General features: G+C 33.3%; 4 protein-coding genes across 4 annotated transcripts; 1 reads left to right on the forward strand and 3 right to left on the reverse strand.

Annotated features, from left to right (window-relative positions):
- Positions 1 to 629: 629 nt before the first annotated feature.
- Positions 630 to 1,525, reverse strand: LOC108331342 (E3 ubiquitin ligase BIG BROTHER-related). The gene has a single exon (XM_017565996.2). The coding sequence runs from the start codon at positions 1,501 to 1,503 to the stop codon at positions 883 to 885; it is 621 nt and encodes a 206-aa protein (XP_017421485.1). The 5' UTR covers positions 1,504 to 1,525; the 3' UTR covers positions 630 to 882.
- Positions 1,526 to 5,984: 4,459 nt separating this feature from the next.
- Positions 5,985 to 8,157, forward strand: LOC108331262 (40S ribosomal protein S3a). The gene is made up of 6 exons (XM_017565910.2): positions 5,985 to 6,059; positions 6,145 to 6,250; positions 6,650 to 6,787; positions 6,882 to 7,067; positions 7,443 to 7,643; positions 7,874 to 8,157. The coding sequence occupies exons 1-6, from the start codon at positions 6,001 to 6,003 to the stop codon at positions 7,967 to 7,969; spliced, it is 786 nt and encodes a 261-aa protein (XP_017421399.1). The 5' UTR covers positions 5,985 to 6,000; the 3' UTR covers positions 7,970 to 8,157.
- A 1,574-nt stretch (positions 8,158 to 9,731) lies between these two features.
- On the reverse strand, positions 9,732 to 15,755 carry LOC108332089 (proteasome subunit beta type-3-A). The gene is made up of 5 exons (XM_017567201.2): positions 15,333 to 15,755; positions 13,413 to 13,502; positions 12,921 to 13,005; positions 10,636 to 10,730; positions 9,732 to 10,045 (listed from the first exon to the last, which is right to left on the reverse strand). The coding sequence occupies exons 1-5, from the start codon at positions 15,626 to 15,628 to the stop codon at positions 9,997 to 9,999; spliced, it is 615 nt and encodes a 204-aa protein (XP_017422690.1). The 5' UTR covers positions 15,629 to 15,755; the 3' UTR covers positions 9,732 to 9,996.
- Positions 15,756 to 16,768: 1,013 nt separating this feature from the next.
- Positions 16,769 to 17,489, reverse strand: LOC108330449 (L-type lectin-domain containing receptor kinase S.1-like). Its single transcript, XM_017564931.1, has 2 exons — positions 17,020 to 17,489; positions 16,769 to 16,976 (listed from the first exon to the last, which is right to left on the reverse strand). The coding sequence occupies exons 1-2, from the start codon at positions 17,487 to 17,489 to the stop codon at positions 16,769 to 16,771; spliced, it is 678 nt and encodes a 225-aa protein (XP_017420420.1).
- Positions 17,490 to 20,177: the final 2,688 nt, after the last annotated feature.

Below are 20,177 nucleotides of genomic sequence, written 5' to 3' on the forward strand. Positions count from 1 at the left end.
TAAAATTAATTTGTATGTAAGTTAATTTTAAAAAAATTATATAATATTTTTAATTGTGTATAAACTAATTTCATCTTTTTAAAATGATTTTTTATTCTATTTTCTTTTTTAAAGAGGTTACGCAGAAGTTTTTAAAACAGATCCAAATAGCAAAGTGAAGAGCAAACAAAAAAACCTGAAGATAAAGCAAGGCAGCAAGAATAGCAAATGGTGACATATAAGCCAAAATAACAAAGAAAGCATAAGAAGGATCACAACATAATATGGTAAAATTTGGTTCTTAAATAATATTAAAAGACCAAAAATCGAGTCACCTTTCTTCTATTTTTTGCACATAATTATTAGTCTTTTAAAAAAAGTAGAGTTATATTAATTTAGTTATGGCTAAAACTATTATAACTAACTAAAATTAGTTCCTACAATTAATTATTCAAATTGACGAAGAATTAAAACACGATTCACTTAATGATCATGTTTAGATTATGAACTTTTGGAGACTAAATTAAATATATATTTGAAAAATAATAAGTTTTATGAGAAAATTAAAAAAAAAAAAAACTATTTCTTTTTGTATGTAAGTACTTACATAATACGAACTAATACTTTACGTTTGAATTTAGGGTATATTGTTTAAACGGATTTTTACAACTGCAAACATGTGTGGGCATTTGTAAGCTTTCAAATAAAAAAATAAATTTTGTTCAAGGAATGCAACATAAAATAGAAAGATTAATAACAATGAGGAAATTAATCTGTGTAATTATTTCTAATGATCTAAAGTTTTCATGCTTTGTTTATTTTCTGAACTACAGTTTCATGCAAATCCAGATTACTGTGCGTAATGTATACAAACACGTTGATTAAAGAATTCGAGCGAAAGAATTAAGTGTTGGAAGCCATGTTTGGAGTTGAAACTTCATTGCTACAAATGGGACAAACCTTCTTAATTTGAAGCCACTTGCTTATGCAATCTGCATGATAAAGGTGCTCACATTGAAGTGCCACCAATGCTTCATCATCTTCATATTCAACCTGACAAATCACACAGCGATCGATTCCACTTTTTCTTTCACCACGTTGCCAAGTATAAGAGTTCAAGCACATAGAGATTTCATTTGCGGATAATCCCCTCGTTTCTTCTCCTATAAACTCTCCCAACTCCATCAACTCTTCATAAGATAATTCGTCTGGATCAATCTCATCTTCTTCCACTTCCATTTCTTCTTCATCATCATCATCATCGTTATCATTGCTTTCTTCATCTTCAAGAAACTGAAGATCAGAGTCAAACTCTTGACTCTCTACGAAGTTAGGATCACCATCATCATCATTATCAATAGAGGAGTCACTCAGATATTCATCACTTTCACTTTCAATGGTTGAAAGCATTGTGAACTCTCTCTCGTGTTCCTGCATGCTCAATGCTAGAATAAAATCGAAGTCAACTTCTTCTAGTTCAACGTAAGGGTTTTGAGAGCACTCTTTTCCCTCCTCACCTTCCATTGAAGGAGAAAAGGGTGTTCCAATGAAGTCGGTGGGTTGATAACAAATCAATGCGACTGGGGTATTTGAGTGGAAGGACATAGAGATGTACACTTTGAGATTTCTTTTGGGGGTGAACAAACTTCAATGTAAAGTAATGGTAACCCTTTATCATGGATTCCTAATTCAGATTCTTGTCTATTCTTGTCATGGACTTTCTTTTTGTACAAGGCAAACTTTATTTAAAGTAATTGCAAAACATTTTCCCTAAGTTGCAATATACCTTTTTCCACAAAAGAAGCTATCCATTAGTCAGTTTTTAACCTTTATTTATGTGATACTATTTACATTTACCATTTATACGGAAATCAAGAAAAAAAAAATGCTTTGCAGAGCCTTTCTCATTGTCTCACGAGAGGGAACATAAGTTAGAAGAAAACTTCAATAGCAAGTGTTTTGGACATGCGGCTGTCAAAAGTCATTTCTTAACTTCATGCCTTTTACCCTATTTTAAAGCAATATATAACAAGGAGATAAAAAGTATATATGTTGTTGTTTTTCTTCCAAACAAAATCAGAAACGTACAGTGATACAAAGTGGTTCGTATATGTAACCTCAACTAAATGAGTCTACCTTCTCTTACTTGGCAGAACTCTTTTCCTTCTAGTTATACCTTTTCTTGCAAACTTAGATGTATGGGATACCTTGATGTCATTGACTGTTCCTATGTGATTGTCATGCCTAATGGCATTGCTTGTGTGGCTATGATTCCTTTTACTTTTATATCTAAGATCTCTCCTAATTTCAACTCTAGCATGATGTCTCCTAGGTTGCAAAGACTTCCTTAGGTGGAAAGTTTTATAATCTCTCCCACGCGAAATGAATCTGCTCATTTTTGCTGATGCCATGCTTTCATCACTGTAATCTTCTTCTCCAGTTTTAATGTAGAAATTCTTATTCATGTCCATTCTGACCCTTCTTCTTATTCTTCTAGTTTTCCTGATATTGTGCAGCTTAATACACAAGAAAGTGCAGGAATATTCCCAGACGTGGAGACAAGAAGAGAAACATGTCCATATCATTTTGCAAGAAGAACGGCAAAGACATCCGCATATGCCCAATTTATGTACCAGATATAAGAACAACAGAACTGCAAGTAAACAACAGAGGCATACGAAATTTCAAATATGTCAAACTACATAGGTCTTGGTTCATGTAAAGTACTAAAACAGACCAAATACGATAGCATCTACCAAGGAGTTGAACTCACCAATGTACGATAGCATAAATACCATGGTTAATTTCAGGATATTGGCAATGCAAAAATTTTCGATATAGCACAGGAAATCCCATGTTGGTCCACACACTGAGCTGAAACGTATCCAAAGAAAAATACATCAAGCGCATGAAGTGAAAAGTGAAGAAATGCATACATCAATCACAATGAGAGTAGAATAACCATGCATGGTCTTACCTGCAAGACTTCCCTGAAAGAAATTCAATTGGAGAATTAAATAGTTTGCCAATAGCCTGTCCTAAGCCAGAAGCAAACGATTCAATGACGTTGCCCATATTCAAGAACCATAGATCTGTGGGAGATGTTCAAGAAGAATTGTTACTGATTTCTTTACAACTGGCGATAACTTGTACAGAAATGGAAATTAAAGGATCAAGAAATGCCAAAAGATGGTGAGGATGATTAAATCAATACAATCGTTTAACAAACTCTAAAACAGATTCAAACTCCATCAATTTAATACAACGAACCCATGTAAAGTTTGAAAGATGAGAAAAGAAAATCCTAACAAATGCAAAAAGCAAATTAACTGTAATTTACATAGGTGCGAAAGAGTAACTACACAGTTGCTGAATCTTGAAGAGAAGAATGCAAAGCTTCTAAACGCTCGGAATGATAGAGCCATATACAGCGCGTAGAAATCACCGTCCGTGTCTATTTGGCCGTTACAGATCTGACGGCTCATGATGCTTGGAACTGTGTTTTCTTAATTTGAATTAGCAGTTGCGATGCCATTTTGGCGTGAAGACACAGATAGTGAACTGTGAATAAACTGCATTATCCTCCTACTATTTACATTTGTTGGTGATGGGTGCTTATACAAATCAACCAACCAAAATTCACTTGAATGGAAATTTGCTTTCATTTAACGACTTTCCTTGTAATATGAAGACAATTTGGTTGTTTTAAATATGCATGCATCATATGGAAAATTTATCAAATTATAATATGTGATCTTGGAAAGTTAAAAACTGAAAAAAGGCAAAAAAATGTTAGTGACAAATTCAATGAAGTTTTGGATGGTTATCATTCATGAGTTTATTAGATGTAGTCATCCGATGTAATTTTGAAGTGTAGTTGTATGGATTCACTGGTCTATCTTTTATTAAATAGCTATCTAAATTAAATATAAAAATTAAATGTAATTCAGTTTTATTTTAAATTAGTATAAAATTTCAAGTAAATCAAATTGGGTATTCATAAACCCCAAACCATAAAATTGTTAAGTATTTATTTAAATATATAATTATGTTTTAATATCAAATATTTTATTATGAAAAGTTATTAAATAGAAGAATATGTATGATATTTTTTATATGATTATTATTATATTTATAATATTAACTTTCGAAACACAATAACATACATTTATTCATCCCTCTTTTCCAAAACTTTTTCTCTCTTTCCTGGACTTATTTTCTACTCTATAAATATAATAGTGTTGACTAGTTCTGCTTGGAAATATATAAGAAGTTTATGTTGTATTTTAAAGGTCTGCGTATATATATATATATATATATATATATGTATTGGGTAAATCCTAAAGACAATCAACACACTTCAAAATATTTTATTATTATGTTATCATCATAAGTTTTTCCAAGAAGAATTTAGGATTATAAATTTTGTATAAAATATTAATTATAATATTTTTCTTTAGGAGATTTGGAAATGAGGAGATATAAAATCACTCGGCTAACTCATCATTAAGGAAATTAAACAAAGATTTGATTATCTCATTAATAAAGAGGCTAAGCACGTCCTTGCATCTACCGATTCATTGATGAGAAAGTTATAATTTTCACTAATGCACATGAAGCTATAATAGTTTTTACTTTTCTTTTTTAGTTTTTTCTTTACATGTATTTTTTTATCCCTTTTTCGATTTATAAATGAAGGATCCCATTATGTAACATTTACTTAAAATGGAATGAAATAAAATTTTGGATATCTACGACATTTATTCTTGTATTGGATAATCCACTTAAGTGACAAATTTTCATTGTGCACTTATTCTTGAAAAACTTTGGTGATGTGTTATTTTCCAGTCCTTTCCGTGGACCCTTTTGAATTTTGCATTTGTTTTAATGTTTCTATTGTATTGTCTGAGAACTTCCATGAATACCCATGAAGCTTGATTTGATTTAAATTCTTTTAATTGATAGATTTAAAATCAATGTCAATGAGAGGACAACATCAAAAGACAATGATATCTTGGTTAGCACTTCGTTAACTTTGTTTATTTTTAAGATTAATGAGATTTATAAGCTTTCATCAACCATAACGCCCTATTCTTTTTTCCTTTTGAAAAAAGAGCACCTCCTTTAATAGAATCTAAATGTACAAAACATCAAACAAAGTTCACATTAAAAAGATTCATAATTGAGACTAATACCTCTAACTAAGGTCTAAGAACGATGTTGATGCATTCTAGATATCAAATCTCATTCTTTAACACGCAGTTGAACACTAATATTTAACATGCTTTCACATATGTTTATGAACTTACACTAATATACAAATAGTAATACGTCGAGGACACTCTACATGCCATGATAAAGACAAGACAACTTTTTAAAATTGAAATTGATATTTTGACACTTAATTTTTTTTACTCTAATATGATCCTTTACTATTTTTAACTATTATTTTTCTTTATAAATATAAAAGTTTACCTTTTTTTTAATAAACATTTTACTCCAACCTAAGTATTAAATAGTTGTCCTATATAACCTTAACCGCAAGCCTGTTGTTTACCCTGTATTTAATGATAAAGGACTTACGTTGTGTTTGTTATTTCTTTTGCTATTCCTAAATTTTAAATAAGGAGTGCATTATATAACGAAAATCTTTAGTTAACTATTGTGTATATAATCAATCATATGGGAATTATTTTTTGAAATACAAAAGACGGCAACAAATTTAACTCTTCGAATAAAAAGAAGCATATTTATTCTTTTAAGAGAAAAATAATTTATTGAAAATGTAAAAGAATTATTTAACCACAAAAAAGAATATATAAATGATTTGTTGGTTTTAATAATAATTAGATTGAAGAAAATTATATAACTCCGTATTAAGCGTTCAACACTTTTCCTTAAATTCCTATTTTGAACTGATAAATATCTGGTGCACCAAAAAAAAGATGATATATATACATAGTTTTTCCATGTTCATATTCTGAAAACCTATTTGATTTGGTGAGAGGAAGCAAAGACGTAATGGCAGTGGGAAAGAACAAGAGGATATCGAAAGGGAAAAAGGGTGGCAAGAAGAAGGCGTTAGTTTCCATTACCTTCACCTCTTAACTTTCACCTTTTTCTTGTTTCTCTTTTCTGTAACTCTCGTTTTGCCTTTTTCTTCAGCGCTGATCCTTTTACCAAGAAGGATTGGTACGACATCAAGGCTCCTTCTGTGTTTCAGGTCAAGAATGTTGGTAAGACTCTCGTCACTCGCACTCAGGGCACCAAGGTATAACACTTTTCTTTTTGCATATACGTTTCAATCATTATTCGCTTATCTTCATCTCTTCTCACTATCGTATACTAAAAGTAAAAAATAAAACCCTAAAAGTGGAATATTTTATTAGTTAATCCAGCAGCCACATGCAACGTGTGATTTAAATGATAATAGTAGTATATGTTTAAGAACCAAAACGACATTGATTAATTTAGGGATTTAGATGAAATAATGTTGATAATAGTAATATATATTTAAGAACCAAAACGGCATCGCTCGACACTTAAAACTCCGGTTACAAACGTTTATAATAAATTTTACTACGAATGATTAAGGTTTCGTGCAATTTAAATTACTGAGCTTGATTTAGGCTTATATAGATGGTGACATGATGGATATTTTAAACTACAGATTGCTTCGGATGGACTCAAACATCGAGTGTTTGAGGTCTCGCTGGCTGATCTTCAAGGTGACGAGGACCATGCGTTCAAGAAGATTCGTTTGAGGGCTGAGGATGTTCAAGGGAAAAATGTTCTGACGAACTTCTGGGTATGAATATGATAGTTGCTGAACCTTCTTTTGGTCACTGTAATTGACTTGCATGATGTTAATCATAGGTAAGATTGTATCTCTGTAAATGTAGGGAATGGATTTCACAAACGACAAGTTGAGGTCATTGGTGCGAAAATGGCAAACTTTAACTGAGGCTCATGTCGATGTGAAGACCACTGATAATTATACTTTGAGGTTGTTCTGCATTGGGTTTACTAAGAGGCGAAGTAACCAGGTGAAGAGGACCTGTTATGCACAATCGAGCCAAGTTAGACAGGTATAATCACATCCACTTTCTTGCTTCTGATGTGCAATGTTGGTTTCTTTTCAATCTGTTTTTCAAATATAATGAGATCGGAATATAGTCCAGCCTTCATTGGGTTAACTTGTTTGAACATGCTTTTTAATTGAATCTCTCTCTCAATATCGAAAGGACCTAAGAGAATATCAGAAATTTGAAGGATGTGAGCTTAAGTTATATCATTACCTGTTTGTTATAATGTTGCAGTTACGAGATTCTCTTTCTGGTCTTGAGAATTGGAGAATGGGTTTTGCCTCTTGTTATCTTATATCATTACATGTTTTCTCTATTTTTTCAATTGGAGGGTGATTTTGTATATTTAATTGCATAAAACACAACTTTATTTTTCAGATTCGAAGGAAGATGAGGGAGATAATGATCAACCAAGCAACATCCTGCGATTTGAAAGAACTGGTCCGCAAGTTCATCCCTGAGATGATTGGAAAAGAGATTGAGAAGGCAACTTCCAGTGTCTATCCTCTACAGAATGTGTTCATTCGTAAAGTCAAAATCCTGAAAGCTCCGAAGTTTGATCTAGGGAAACTGATGGAGGTACGCCCTTTTCATTAAAAAATTTCATACTCCTCTGTTCTTATATGTCAATGAATGTTTCAATGAGATAATGATTCTTGTACCTGAAAGAAAATAGTCAATCATTGTGGGATCCATCATTGCATTATTGAGTGTATTGTTGCTGGTTTGAACCGAAGTTTTTGTATACGCTGAGGATTCATTTTTCCCTCCATTATTTTACTAACACTTTTTGCTTGCAATCCTTTTAGATTCATGGAGATTACTCAGAAGATATTGGTACAAAAATGGATAGGCCTGTTGACGAAACAGTGGTTGAGGGAGCCACTGAAGTGGTTGGAGCTTGATTGACTCATAATGCAATTTTGTGATTTGGAACTGATATTGCTTCTAATTCAGTTTTGTTGACATTTAGAAACTACATTTGTTTTTTAGGCCAAAATTTCTTGTTGGCTTATTAGTTTTTTGCTGTCATCTCCAATAAATAACTGGTACAATCTTTGAATACTATTTATGAAGATGTATTTATGTTGCATATCAGAATTAAGCTTCTACTGACCAGTAATTGCTCCATTTCTTGCACCGAATGAGAGCTTGCGGCATTTTATTTCTTTTGCATCGGATTCAATTGGGCTTAATCTTATTCACAGACAACCCATTTTTGTTAGAACTGTTATACTAATCAAACTCACGGCTGTTTAGGACCTCGATTTAAAAGAAAAGTGTTGATATATTTGTTAACAATATCAATTAAATTTTATAAAATCATAATTAAAATGTATTACGTTAAATAAAACTAAAATGTACGAATTTTTGTGATGTTTAATACATTTTGTTTACGTTGTGGAGGTTGTTAACATTTTTTAATAGATAGTTAAGATTTATTATAACGTTGTCATTTTGTGAGAGCTATTGTTTCATGAAAGGCCTTGAGGTTTCTTTCTGAACCGTAGTTTTTTTTTAGATTTAAATGTTTCAATTTCTCACGTTACTGCTGACTGTTTTTAGTATTTAGTTTTTTTTTACTATTAATTACTTTAGAAATCTAATTTCAGATTTAAGCATACTAATTTTATATATCTGCTATTATTATATAGTGAAAATATTACTTGTTTTTTTCTGTTTATTTTTGTAAAAAAAAAAATCAATAAAAAAGCAACACGGTAATTTTTAAAGTAAAAATGTAAACAAAATGCCAAAATATATTTTCATCATATTTAGATGCCATTTATTTTTCTACATGACATTTATATATTTAAGAACCTCAACAAGCTGATTGCAGTGTAGTTGTTTAACTCGTTTGTGGTGTGATCAGTGTGAAGTTACTTAAGTCGTTTTTTTTATCTTCGAATAATATCATAACGTGCCTTCTGGCAATCTCAGTTGCCCACGTGTATGAATTCTTATAATCATGCAATAACCTATAGTAAGGAGTTAACATGCCTTGCATTACATACAAGTCAGTATGCTCATGCACAAGATCACATAAGGTAAGGCTCGTGCAGAACGGTGAGAAATCTTAATTTTCTATGGTAATGGGCAACATTATGATTTAAGTTTTGCCTTTTATTTTACATTTTCGATATTTTTGTCCAACAAAGATAAGAGTTCATCTCATAATTCATTTCTAATCGTATCATATCTTCCTATTTCATTAAGAATAAAAATAGGTCCAATCCTTACCACTTTAAAAGACAACTAATCCTACTAAAAAATGTAGTAATAAGCTTTATTTTTTTGGCGAATAGATTTAAGTTAACGTAAAACCATAATTGTAAATAATGTAATACAAATAACATAATTTTCTTTGATAAGCTTCTATTGCTTTTCACACTATTCATCAAACCTGGTGTTTAACTAATGCTTCACTTATTTAGCATATACAGTTAGCCCTAGACCAAGAACAATGAAAATAGGCACAAAGTCTGGTCTATTATAATACCTAGTTTGCAGCCGGTCCTTCTAGCTCTAGATATGTTTGATTGAGAGAAAAAAAAATCTCAGTTGTTTTCTTTCCTTTGAAAGAGAAGGTAATTTTGCCAAAAATTATAACTTAATTCGCACAAGACTGACTAGAATAGTGTGACTTTTCACTGAGAATCTAAGTGCTGGACTAAAAACTGTGCGAAGTACTTTTCAAGGTGCATGTGGTTAAATGCCACAATCACAAGGTATCTTGCACAATTGATGGTAAACGATCATCATTTAAATTCAAGCTAAGTTACAAAATAATAAGAAATGGGTGACTTGGTTGACTTATAAGCATGTTTGTTTTTCCATTTGAAATGGGATTGAACGTCTATCCAATAAAGTTCCCCTTTCACGCTCGGGAACCTCGGAAAGTAGTACGTCTCTAAACAAGCACTCTTAAAAGTTAATCCATTCTTCCTTTCAATATCGTCTCCTTTACTTCGGTTGGGGTGCTGCAGTAAATAAACCAAAAGACTAGTGAGCCATAAAAATTACAATATACGAACGTCTTAACGAAAATTAAATTTAGAATAAACATCTAAATGCAAATGTCCTAGTTTAGGAGAAGAAAATTTAAAAAAAAATGACTCAAAGAAAAATAAATGATAATGGAGAAAAGGCTACAAGATTTTCTTTCAAATCATTACAGGAATCCGATTTCATCCTACCCCCTCCCCTCCGGGGCTGCTTTATCAATCACTTATCATGTGTATATTGTCGGCATTGCTATGTCATCCACGTGGTACCGCAGTGACTCTCGTTTCACCTAAACCTAAAATATTTAACTGTGTCTGTTCTATCATAACAAGGAAAATTAATCGTGACCCACAGAAATTTAAAGAGTAACATGTACCAAAACACCATCTTTGGAAGTAGATCAGGATTTGATTTCATTATGCTATTACTGTTTTGTCTAGAATATGGCAAAAGTATCATCAACTAGTATAAAGTATGGATGCTTAGTGCCTTCCAAAATGGTAACAGCAGTATGCCAAAAACTTGTGGTCAACTATGATGAGAAATGGAGAAATCACAAACTTACACAACATAAACATGTCCACCCCAGCCACTTAAACAATCTCGATCGACAGATGATTGTAGCGCTTGGGAGATAGTCTCGAACAATTCCTCTGGTTCCTGAGTCACAATTAAGAAACCGAGGGAACATGAATAATCTTCTTCTCGTCAAAGATCATGAAAAAAAAGTTAAACATCTTTGAAGTTTCAAGAATATATCATAACCATGATAAGTTTGATAACCCGTGAGAACATGGGAAATCAACTGAAAACTTGAGCATCTATTCGTAGCAACTTTAGTTTGCAGAACATCTTATTTCATACAACAATTTTGCCCAACATTTAGGCATATTACACCTGATTTGCATTTTGCAGTTGTTATAATCTGTATTAAAAGAACCTTCAACATCAAGTAGACATGCACATGAAATAACACTTTCTTATTTGTACGTACCCCATTTGTAATACCAACATTAAAACATGAAAATAAATGACTTGCTGATTTGTGTAGTGTGAGATGTCTTCGCTGGAAATGAAAACTGGAGTTTCCTAGTGTTACTATCGACAAAATATTTTATTATAAAGCAGTGTTCCAAATACAAGTCTTATCACTTAAGCAATTCCAATACATCACATCTATTTCTAATTCGAGCCAGCATATGATAGGCACACGTAACAAGCTCTGTGGTAGAAGAACAGCAATGATACTTATGTATTATGGAATGGCTAAATCCCACTTCAAAAAGTGAGATACTCAGTGAAGTATTTAACTGTTCGGCTTTCTTCCCTTAATATCTAGCTTTTGAAGGTGGGTTTCCAAGTACCTACCTATTGGTATCAGATTAAATATCTACCAATTAATGTAAAGTAAGAATATAAAATGTTTATTATTTTATGAGATAAAAGGATAAAAGTACCAAGAACAGACTCCTAATGGAGTTCTTTGTATACAACGACACTGCCCTCCCAAAGGAGTTCATCTTTAAAAGATGGATTACTAAAATACTCCTTCCTGATTATTCTAAAAAAACACCAGAATACCCAATCTCCTTAAGTTCTGCCAACTCCCAACACATAGAGGTTACTCTCCTGTTTTCCTAAAGGCAGCAGTAATATACATGCAAATGTATCTATATTCATACACATATACTGATAGGGTATAAGGTAATAGATGTTGTTAGGGGTTGGAAGGTATACGAGAGAAGAAGAAAGTATATGAGAGAAGAAGGGCACCGAATGGTGGAAGGCGGGGAGAGGTCAAGCTGAACGGTGGAAGGCGGGAGAGGTCAAGCCGAACGATGGAAGGAAGTAAGGAATCGAGCCTAACAGCTGAAGGCGGTGAGGGCTCGAGCCGAACGGTGGAAAGAGGTGAAGAATGGGAGCCGATCGATTGAAGAGTTACTATCCTAACTGTTGTAGCAATTAGCATGGACGGGAAATATTTGGTAATAATTATAGTAAATAGAGCTATATCCCAGAGAAATATTCAATATAAGATAATTATAGTAAATAGAACTATATTCTAGGGAAATATTCAGTATAAGATAATTATAGTAAATAGAGCTATATTCTAGGGAAATGTTCAGTATAAGATAATTATAGTAAATAGAGCTATATTCTAGGGAAATGTTTAGTATAAGATAATTATAGTAAATAGAGCTATATTCTAGGGAAATATTTAATATAAATAAAGCTAGATGCTATTGTTAGGGTTAGGTTTTTGATTATTGAGTTTGTTGATAGGCGACTACATCCTGTGAGGGAGGGGAGATTATGCTCCCAATGATCCTTGTTTTGTAAGGGAGGTTATGCTTCCAACTATCCTTTGTTTACAGAATTCTTTTCCAATTAATAAGAGAAATTCATTCTTTCTTTATCTTTTCTACCTACTGTGATCGTGATTCATTACGTTTCTTACCCGGAAACGTAACATATACATTCATAGATGAAGATAAAAACGGATAACTAACTTCTTCCAAAAGATAAATAAAAAAGAAAGAAAGCTAACTTATTTCAATTTTTCTAGATATGGATAAAAATAGGATAATTAAATTCTTCCTATTTCTAGGCTATCGTTGGCTCCCAGGAGATACATCATGTGATCCCATCTATTGTACATAAATGATCTTCTGAATATATGCAAGCAGCTATTCCGATTAAGATTCAGCAATACGTGAACATGTCCATTTGCATATACTTATTTCATAATTTAGTATTAAAACACAAGTACAGACATGACTGCAAGAATTTCAAATTTTATTAAAAAAAAAAAGTGATGTCAAAAGCAACAAATTAAATATAGAGACAAACCATGTCAGGCTTAAACATTGACTCGCAAGCCCCATAAAGAGACTCAGATGCAGTACCGGCTACAACAAAATCTTTTGCAAGTTCCCTGTCAAAGCAAAAAAGCATAAAAAAATGTTATTACCCATTAACATCACAAACATATGGCTTCAATGAAAAATAAAAAGATTGTTCTAATAACTAAAGGGAAAAAGTTGCTTAGATTTTCAAAATAGAAGAAATCTACAAAAGAAAAATAGATTAAAGAATACTTAGTGCGGTGTGCATCCAATTGAGAAAATAAAATCAGTTATTTATTGCTTCACTGTCAAAGTTATGCGCATAGAGTTCATTCAACAACACTTCAGGGCACAGGGAAGGGGTACCTTAAATATCAATAAAATTTAGAAACATTTTTTTCCAACAAATTGGTAGTTTGAAAAAACACTAAAACACTAACCTTGCTCAACACTCAACCGTAAATAAGGGCATAGATTATACAAGACTTCAACTTACTTTGCTCCAATCGCATCCATGGTGCAAATGAAAGGTTTATCTTCATCTCCTAGTCCAGCAATTACAGGTTGGCAAAAGTATGGACCAAACCTGAAATGCAAAAGAACATATTTTGCTTTTACAGTAATCAAGTGAGCTGACAACTTCCACAAACATAAAATAGAATTATGCATATGATTTAAATTGTGCACAAATATTCCACAAACACATCCACTTCATTGAAATAATGGAAAATTCATTTGCTTCACAAAATACGTCTCTTCCTTTTTTTTCCATAGTCAGTCAGTTGATAGTTATTTAAAGTATAGAAAACTGGATCTTCATCCTATCTAAACATCATGTTTGTCAAGAAATAGACTTTAAACCTAACTCAACCTTACCAAACCGACTTGTGAGATGAAGTTTGCACCCATATATATACTCTAAATTGGCCTTAACTCTAGTCAATGTGGAACTTCCAATATAATCCTCACACCGAGGTATATACATCTCATGCATGAGACTAGACATTAATGAATGGTCCAATAACGGCCTGATATCTGGTAGAATAATATGTCCAATAAACAACAAATTTCACTATGATAGACTCTAAACCATGGCTTTGATATTATATTAAAAAGTAAACTTTAAGCTTAATCCCACAAAACCGGCTTAACCGGCTTATAAGTTGAGATTTTCACTCACTTATATACTCTAAATTGACTTTATCACTAAAATGTGGAACTTCTAATACAATCCCCTCTGTCGAGGTATATATCTCTAGCGTAAGACTAGACATTAGTGGTGGCCTAATAGCGGCCGATAGCAGGTGGAATGATATGCCAAACAAACACAAATCTCACTAGAATAAGCTCTAACTCATAGCTCATATAGTATGTAAAGAAGTGGACTTTAAGCCTAAATCAACCCCACAAAACCAACTTGTAAAATGATGACTGCATCTACATATATACTTTAAATTGACCATAATTCTAGTCGATGTGAGACTTCTAATAATATTTATTAACACATTCCCACACCAAAAGAAGGAAAATGAAGCACATTTAGATTGCATGGCCATGGACAAAACTAGAGCAGTTCCACAAATGTTTTATTGAGTTACAACAATTTTATGTTCACAAATACAAGAGTCTTATATTACTCTGCATGTTCAGTTAGAAAATATTCCGAGCCAATTTGAATATACACCATCAGTCAAACACTTGAAGTAGCATATTCGTACAAGATATTACACCTTTAGCGATGCAACTTTCAGTTTGTTGACAGGAGACATGCTGAGGTAGGAATATGTTTAGCCATAATTTTTGTTTCTGTATCTCATATTCATAGCAGCAGCATCACTATTATGTTCTGCTGATGAGAACATAATTCTTTCAATAATACCAAGTCTCCCTTCCTCCCCCGAGAATTACCTTAACAATACTAAATCTATTTCCCATCTTCTCTCCCTTAACCCCAACCTTATATATTCGTTCCTTTTATGAAAGATAGAGTTACACCATCAAGTTTTAGAATAAGAACTTGAACATCCAACAAAGTCAATTCCAAAATAAAATACACAGCGACGGCGTTCAATATATAAACAAAACATCTGGATAACGCCACCAAAACAGAATTTACCTACAAATCGACTATGCAAATTTAACATTTAAAAGCAAACAAAAGATTTCAGTTAAATAGACGACCGAGCACGGCATCCTGCGGTTGACCACGAGGCCTAGAACACAGTCTGGAGCTACTACACCGTTACAATAATGGAATGGAAGGATTCAGAACTCACCGTGTTTGGTAACAGCGTCTTTATTTGTCATGCGATTTTTTATTTTTTTCATTCTCAGATAAAGCAAAGAGGCACCGTTATTGATAAAAGTGCAAAAGTACCCTAATCCTAAGAATAATTGATAGAATTAAGAGACACACCTTTTCTCGTAGAGAATAGCAGAGACTAGGCTAGCAAAGGTTTCGGGCTTCATATCCCTCTCTTCACGCAGCTGATACAATTTGTGGCGGAAAACGAGGCGCTGGTAGAGCGTCTGAGCGTCGGTGGCGAGGCCCGAGAGACCGATGAAAAGCTTGTCGTGGATCTTGGAAATCCTCTGGAAATCGGTGGCGATAGTCTGGAGCTGAACCCCGAGTCTCCGATCGCTGGCAATGGCGAAGCAGTTCTTCCCCACCATGGCCACTAGGGCACTCCCATTGTACTCGAAGATCGACATCTTTCGCTGCTGATCAACCAATTTTCTGATTTCGTCACATACACGGGTATTTGCTAAAATCTGTAGTGTTTGGAACTAAGCCCTAACGTGGTGCTAAATTTAATAAATATATAAATTATATCCATACCCTAATGTAATTTATTAATATTGAGGACTAATTTATAGGATTCTTCGTTATGCACAACATTGTCTCATAATTTCTAATCTTCTAAGTATGATTCTATCATTTTAGCATCTATTTAAAATTATATATATATATCATGAATTTATTTTAATTAAATATAATCGATACATTTGCTTGTGTACAATTTAAAGAATGTAAACATATATATTTTTTATAATCAAGTTTATATTATATATAAAACTTCTTATTTAAATAGTTTAAACACTGCTAAAAAAAATATATACGTTCAATAATATATAAAAATGTGTGTTGAGTTATCCAAAACATAATTATAAGTCAAGTTTATATATAACTTTATTCTAAAAAAGGTTTAATGTCTTCGTAGGTCCCTATTTTCGTCTAGAATCTCAAATAAGTCCCTTTCTTTTTCGGCGTCTCAATTGAGTCCTTATTTTGTGAAAATTGCAACAATTAGACCCTTACCGTTAAATTGGGTCTAACAGCGTTAGTGTTAGGTTGATGTGGCATACTGACGTTGATTTTTAAATGACGTGGACTTCTTTAATGTATTTTGACGTATCTATTTTATTGTAAGCGTCCAGTATATCCAGTGCTGTCATTTGAAGCGGCTCCAAGATCTTCAAGACTTCGAATCAGTTCAGGGATGTCATCAGAAAGAAAATACTCATGAATCATAGTTACACATTCCTTTTTGTACTTCCTCACCTCCTCGTCTTCAACTTGTATTTCACCATCTTCAGTTGCAGGTTTGGTAAGTGAAGCATCAAGCCACCCTTCAGATATTGCCTTGGGGACAAATGACTGAAACAGTGCCTTAGCTGATGGAATATCAAGAGCAAGATCATCTAGGGATTCTGCTAAACGAGAAAAACCCTTCACCATTTGGCTGGAACTAACAAGTCCTTCTTCTGCTGCTTCTTTTAATAATTTTAACATTAGAGGTTCTGCTGAACGAATCTCCATGGCAAGTACCAAAGCCCTCTTAACAATTCAAACTATTTTGATTCTGCCCCCAACAGCACAAAGCCAAAATCACCCAAAACAGCTCTGAAGTTGACATCTAGAAACACACTGCTGCATTTCAAGTTCTTGTGGGCTAGGTGCTTAGTGTGGAGGAAGCTCAAGCCATCAGCTACATCCTTAATAACTTTGAATCTCCTAGTCCATGGAAGAACGCCAGCCCCAAATAACCATTTGTCTAGGCTGCCATTGGGAACAAAGTCATAGACCACCATGATTTGAGAACCTTTTCACAGCCACCTGGCTTCCATTAGAAAGCTTTCCTCTGTAGTATTCTCCTCTAGAATCATTGCCAAGCAACTCTATCTCACTGAATGACCGAGTTGAAGATGAAAGTTGAGAAAATGTGAAGCGGCGTGGTTTGTTTGGAGGCCTTGGCAAGTGAATCTCTGTCTCCATTGAAGTCTTTGTCTTGGAAGCATTTCTCCTATGCCTGCTGATGAAGTAAAAGCCAAGGAAAAGAGCCAGAGCCAATGCCACAGATGCCATAAAAATCAAAAAGCTTCTTGATGGCTCATTCTTAGAAGACTTCTCAGTAGTTGGTGCTGCTGTACTATTCTCAAGTAAGATCTTACCCTGGCAGGTTTCAGATGAAGGGAAGCGTAGAAAAGCTTGGCTTACAGAAGTGAAGTTCCAAGAGAGTATGTTGTGGATTTGTGTATGGTTACCAGTGGAAGCTGAGAACCCCACAAACATGTACTCGTTCAGATAAGGAGAGAGATCCACAGATTTTGAGAAGATAGGAGTGGAAGAAATTGGATGAATTTGGAAGAAATTGGCAACAGGTTGCCATCAAAATGCAGCGGTAGTGCTGGGTAGTGCCATCAATCTCCAATTTCTGAAATTGATTTTCAATTTGTATGAACCTACAAAGAAGGAGAACGAAATTTTCTCAAACCCTAATTCAAACAAGTTGAATTCCCAGTTCAATTTCTGAATTTGTTTTTTTTTTAAATACAATAAAATAGACACGTCAAAATACACTAAAGAAGTCCACGTCATTTAAAAACCAACGTCAGTATGCCACATCAACCTAACACTAACGCTGTTAGACCCAATTTAACGGTAAGGGTCTAATTGTTGCAATTTTCATAAAATAAGGACTCAATTGAGACACCGAAAAAGAAAGGGACTTATTTGAGATTCTGGACGAAAATAGGGACCTACGAAGACATTAAACCTTCTAAAAACTATCTATTTATTTGCATAAAATTTCTTACATTATAACCCAAAAAGAACACTAACTATACTAGGTAAATTGTCATTTGCACTCTATCGCCTAGTGTTTGCTTCACTGATAGATTATCTCCCTCTACTCAGACCCATCAAGTGATCATTTCAAAATTATATAATAAACACAAGTAAACAAACAACACAAAAAAGATAAGTTAATATCAATAGAATAAAACATGGAATTCAAAAAATAACATATAATATTTTCACTTTCAAACTAAGCACAACACATAAACATATTATAACATCTAAACTCAAACATCCAGATACATGTATTATTGTCGAACTATGGCGATTTGTGCACTTATGGTGGTCTCTACTCCTCTGCAAAACAATTGCCAATAAGTTTCAGCCTATCATACACAAGGTTAGTCCGTTAAACGCCTTAGGTCAAGGTAAAGCCCTTAGACTATGATCTCTTTTTACTCTTATTATATGTCTCACCCCTCTCTGCTTGAGAATAGATGACCATTAGAGTATCAGGATAACCCCAAGACTGAGCTCCTACAATAATACATACATTGCTTGAAACAACCATGAAGGCTTTCCCCTTAGAACTCTTTTCAAACCATACTTAACCATATACATAACCTCATGCATAAACCATCATATAATTCAATATATATTACTAAACAAGCTTTAAAGTATTAGTACATCTTTCATCCATAAAAAATAAAAGAGAAGAAAGCAAAATCCTAACATGCATACAAGGCGCCTAGTGATAGAATCATGGTGCTCAACGCTAGACGCCCAACGAGAACGCAAACAGAGAGTTCTCAAGCGCAGTGAGAACTCTCGCCCAACTATGAAACATACAATCATCCTTCACCATTAACATGCCTAACGACCCTATACTTGTCCAACGCCCAAAACCCATAAAAACATCGCTCAACGCCAAAATGGAACGTTCAACGCCATACTAGATGACAATAAGTTGTTGTTCTGATTTAAATGCACCTTGAAGCTATCCAAATGACAAAATTTACTTCCTTTACACTATAATTGATGCAAAAACATGTTTATTGATGAAATTCAGTACCTCTCTGCTCATTTGGTAAAAAAAGAAGATACCCTAGATCAACTCAAGCACTTAAAAATACCTATAACCAATTTGACACATTATGAACCAAATTTTAGTAAACTAAGGGTCTAAGCAAGTCACAATTGACTCAAAAACAGACCTCAAACCTTCAATTTTATTACAAGCTTACTACTTTAGATTTTCATCTATTAAAACCCTTAAAATGGATCGAAAATAACCTAAACTAAACCTATTAGCTAATTACCAACCCAACATCACATTTATGGTTTATTAAAGTCCTAAATAATTATCTAAAACAGCTTCCCAACATCAATTATAGTTCAAAAATTACTCTTGTAGAAAATTCACCTACCAAAACCTTAATTTAGACCAAAACTATCCCAACAACACTCCATTTTCACTACTTTTAACTCTATAACAAATTTATACTACCTAGAACTCCAAAACAATAGCATCACATATTCAATCAAGCATCATTTCACAAGCATACACCATTATATTCATCAATAGACAAATATTCACTCATTAAGATACACACTTCACTCAAATTGTAACAAATTCAACTCGTATATAATTCATAGTCTATAAAACATAATTGCATACACCTCCTTCATGCTGAGGTATAGACATCTCGAGCGTGAGAATAAAATTAATGGGTGGTCCGATAGTGGCTCAACAACGGGTGGAACAAAATGTCCACATAGATCTCGCTAGGATAGGCTTCAATCATGACTTTGATACTATATTAAAAAGTGTTTTTAAATCTAACTCAACCCCATAAAATCGGCTTGGAAGATGAGGTTTGCATCCCACTTATATATTATAGTTTGGCTTTATCTCTAATCGATATGGAACTTCCAACAAAACTAAAACAATTATTTTTACCCCGTCACAAGTAGACTTGTTTCTACCCGGCCTTATACACTCTAAAGACATATTATTCTTTAACTCAACACTTTCTAAATCAGACAATTGACTCGTGAGATAAATGAGTCATGATCCATCCAGACCATATATAAGTGAGAATCCATAAATATCTTATAAACAGTTCATTCATCGAGATAAATAAATGACATTTATATTGACAACTATTTGACACACTCTATTAA

The sequence above is a fragment of the Vigna angularis genome, chromosome 4 (genome assembly GCF_016808095.1).
Source record: "Vigna angularis cultivar LongXiaoDou No.4 chromosome 4, ASM1680809v1, whole genome shotgun sequence".
NCBI classification, from domain to species: domain Eukaryota; kingdom Viridiplantae; phylum Streptophyta; class Magnoliopsida; order Fabales; family Fabaceae; genus Vigna; species Vigna angularis.

What these genes read in the sequence shown, in the direction of transcription:
- LOC108331342 (XM_017565996.2), bottom strand. Translation starts at nt 1,503, where the DNA reads ATGGAAGGTGAGGAGGGAAAAGAGTGCTCTCAAAACCCTTACGTTGAA.
- LOC108331262 (XM_017565910.2), top strand. Translation starts at nt 6,001, where the DNA reads ATGGCAGTGGGAAAGAACAAGAGGATATCGAAAGGGAAAAAGGGTGGC. An exon ending in CTCGCACTCAGGGCACCAAG is followed by an intron (nt 6,251 to 6,649) that starts GTATAACACTTT and finishes TTTAAACTACAG; the next exon opens with ATTGCTTCGGATGGACTCAA. An exon ending in ATCTAGGGAAACTGATGGAG is followed by an intron (nt 7,644 to 7,873) that starts GTACGCCCTTTT and finishes CAATCCTTTTAG; the next exon opens with ATTCATGGAGATTACTCAGA.
- LOC108332089 (XM_017567201.2), bottom strand. Translation starts at nt 15,628, where the DNA reads ATGTCGATCTTCGAGTACAATGGGAGTGCCCTAGTGGCCATGGTGGGG. An exon ending in GCTATTCTCTACGAGAAAAG is followed by an intron (nt 13,503 to 15,332) that starts GTGTGTCTCTTA and finishes TTTGCATTTCAG; the next exon opens with GTTTGGTCCATACTTTTGCC. An exon ending in CAATGTTTAAGCCTGACATG is followed by an intron (nt 10,731 to 12,920) that starts GTTTGTCTCTAT and finishes ATTGTGACTCAG; the next exon opens with GAACCAGAGGAATTGTTCGA.
- LOC108330449 (XM_017564931.1), bottom strand. Translation starts at nt 17,489, where the DNA reads ATGTTTGTGGGGTTCTCAGCTTCCACTGGTAACCATACACAAATCCAC. An exon ending in AGCCAGGTGGCTGTGAAAAG is followed by an intron (nt 16,977 to 17,019) that starts GTTCTCAAATCA and finishes TCCCAATGGCAG; the next exon opens with CCTAGACAAATGGTTATTTG.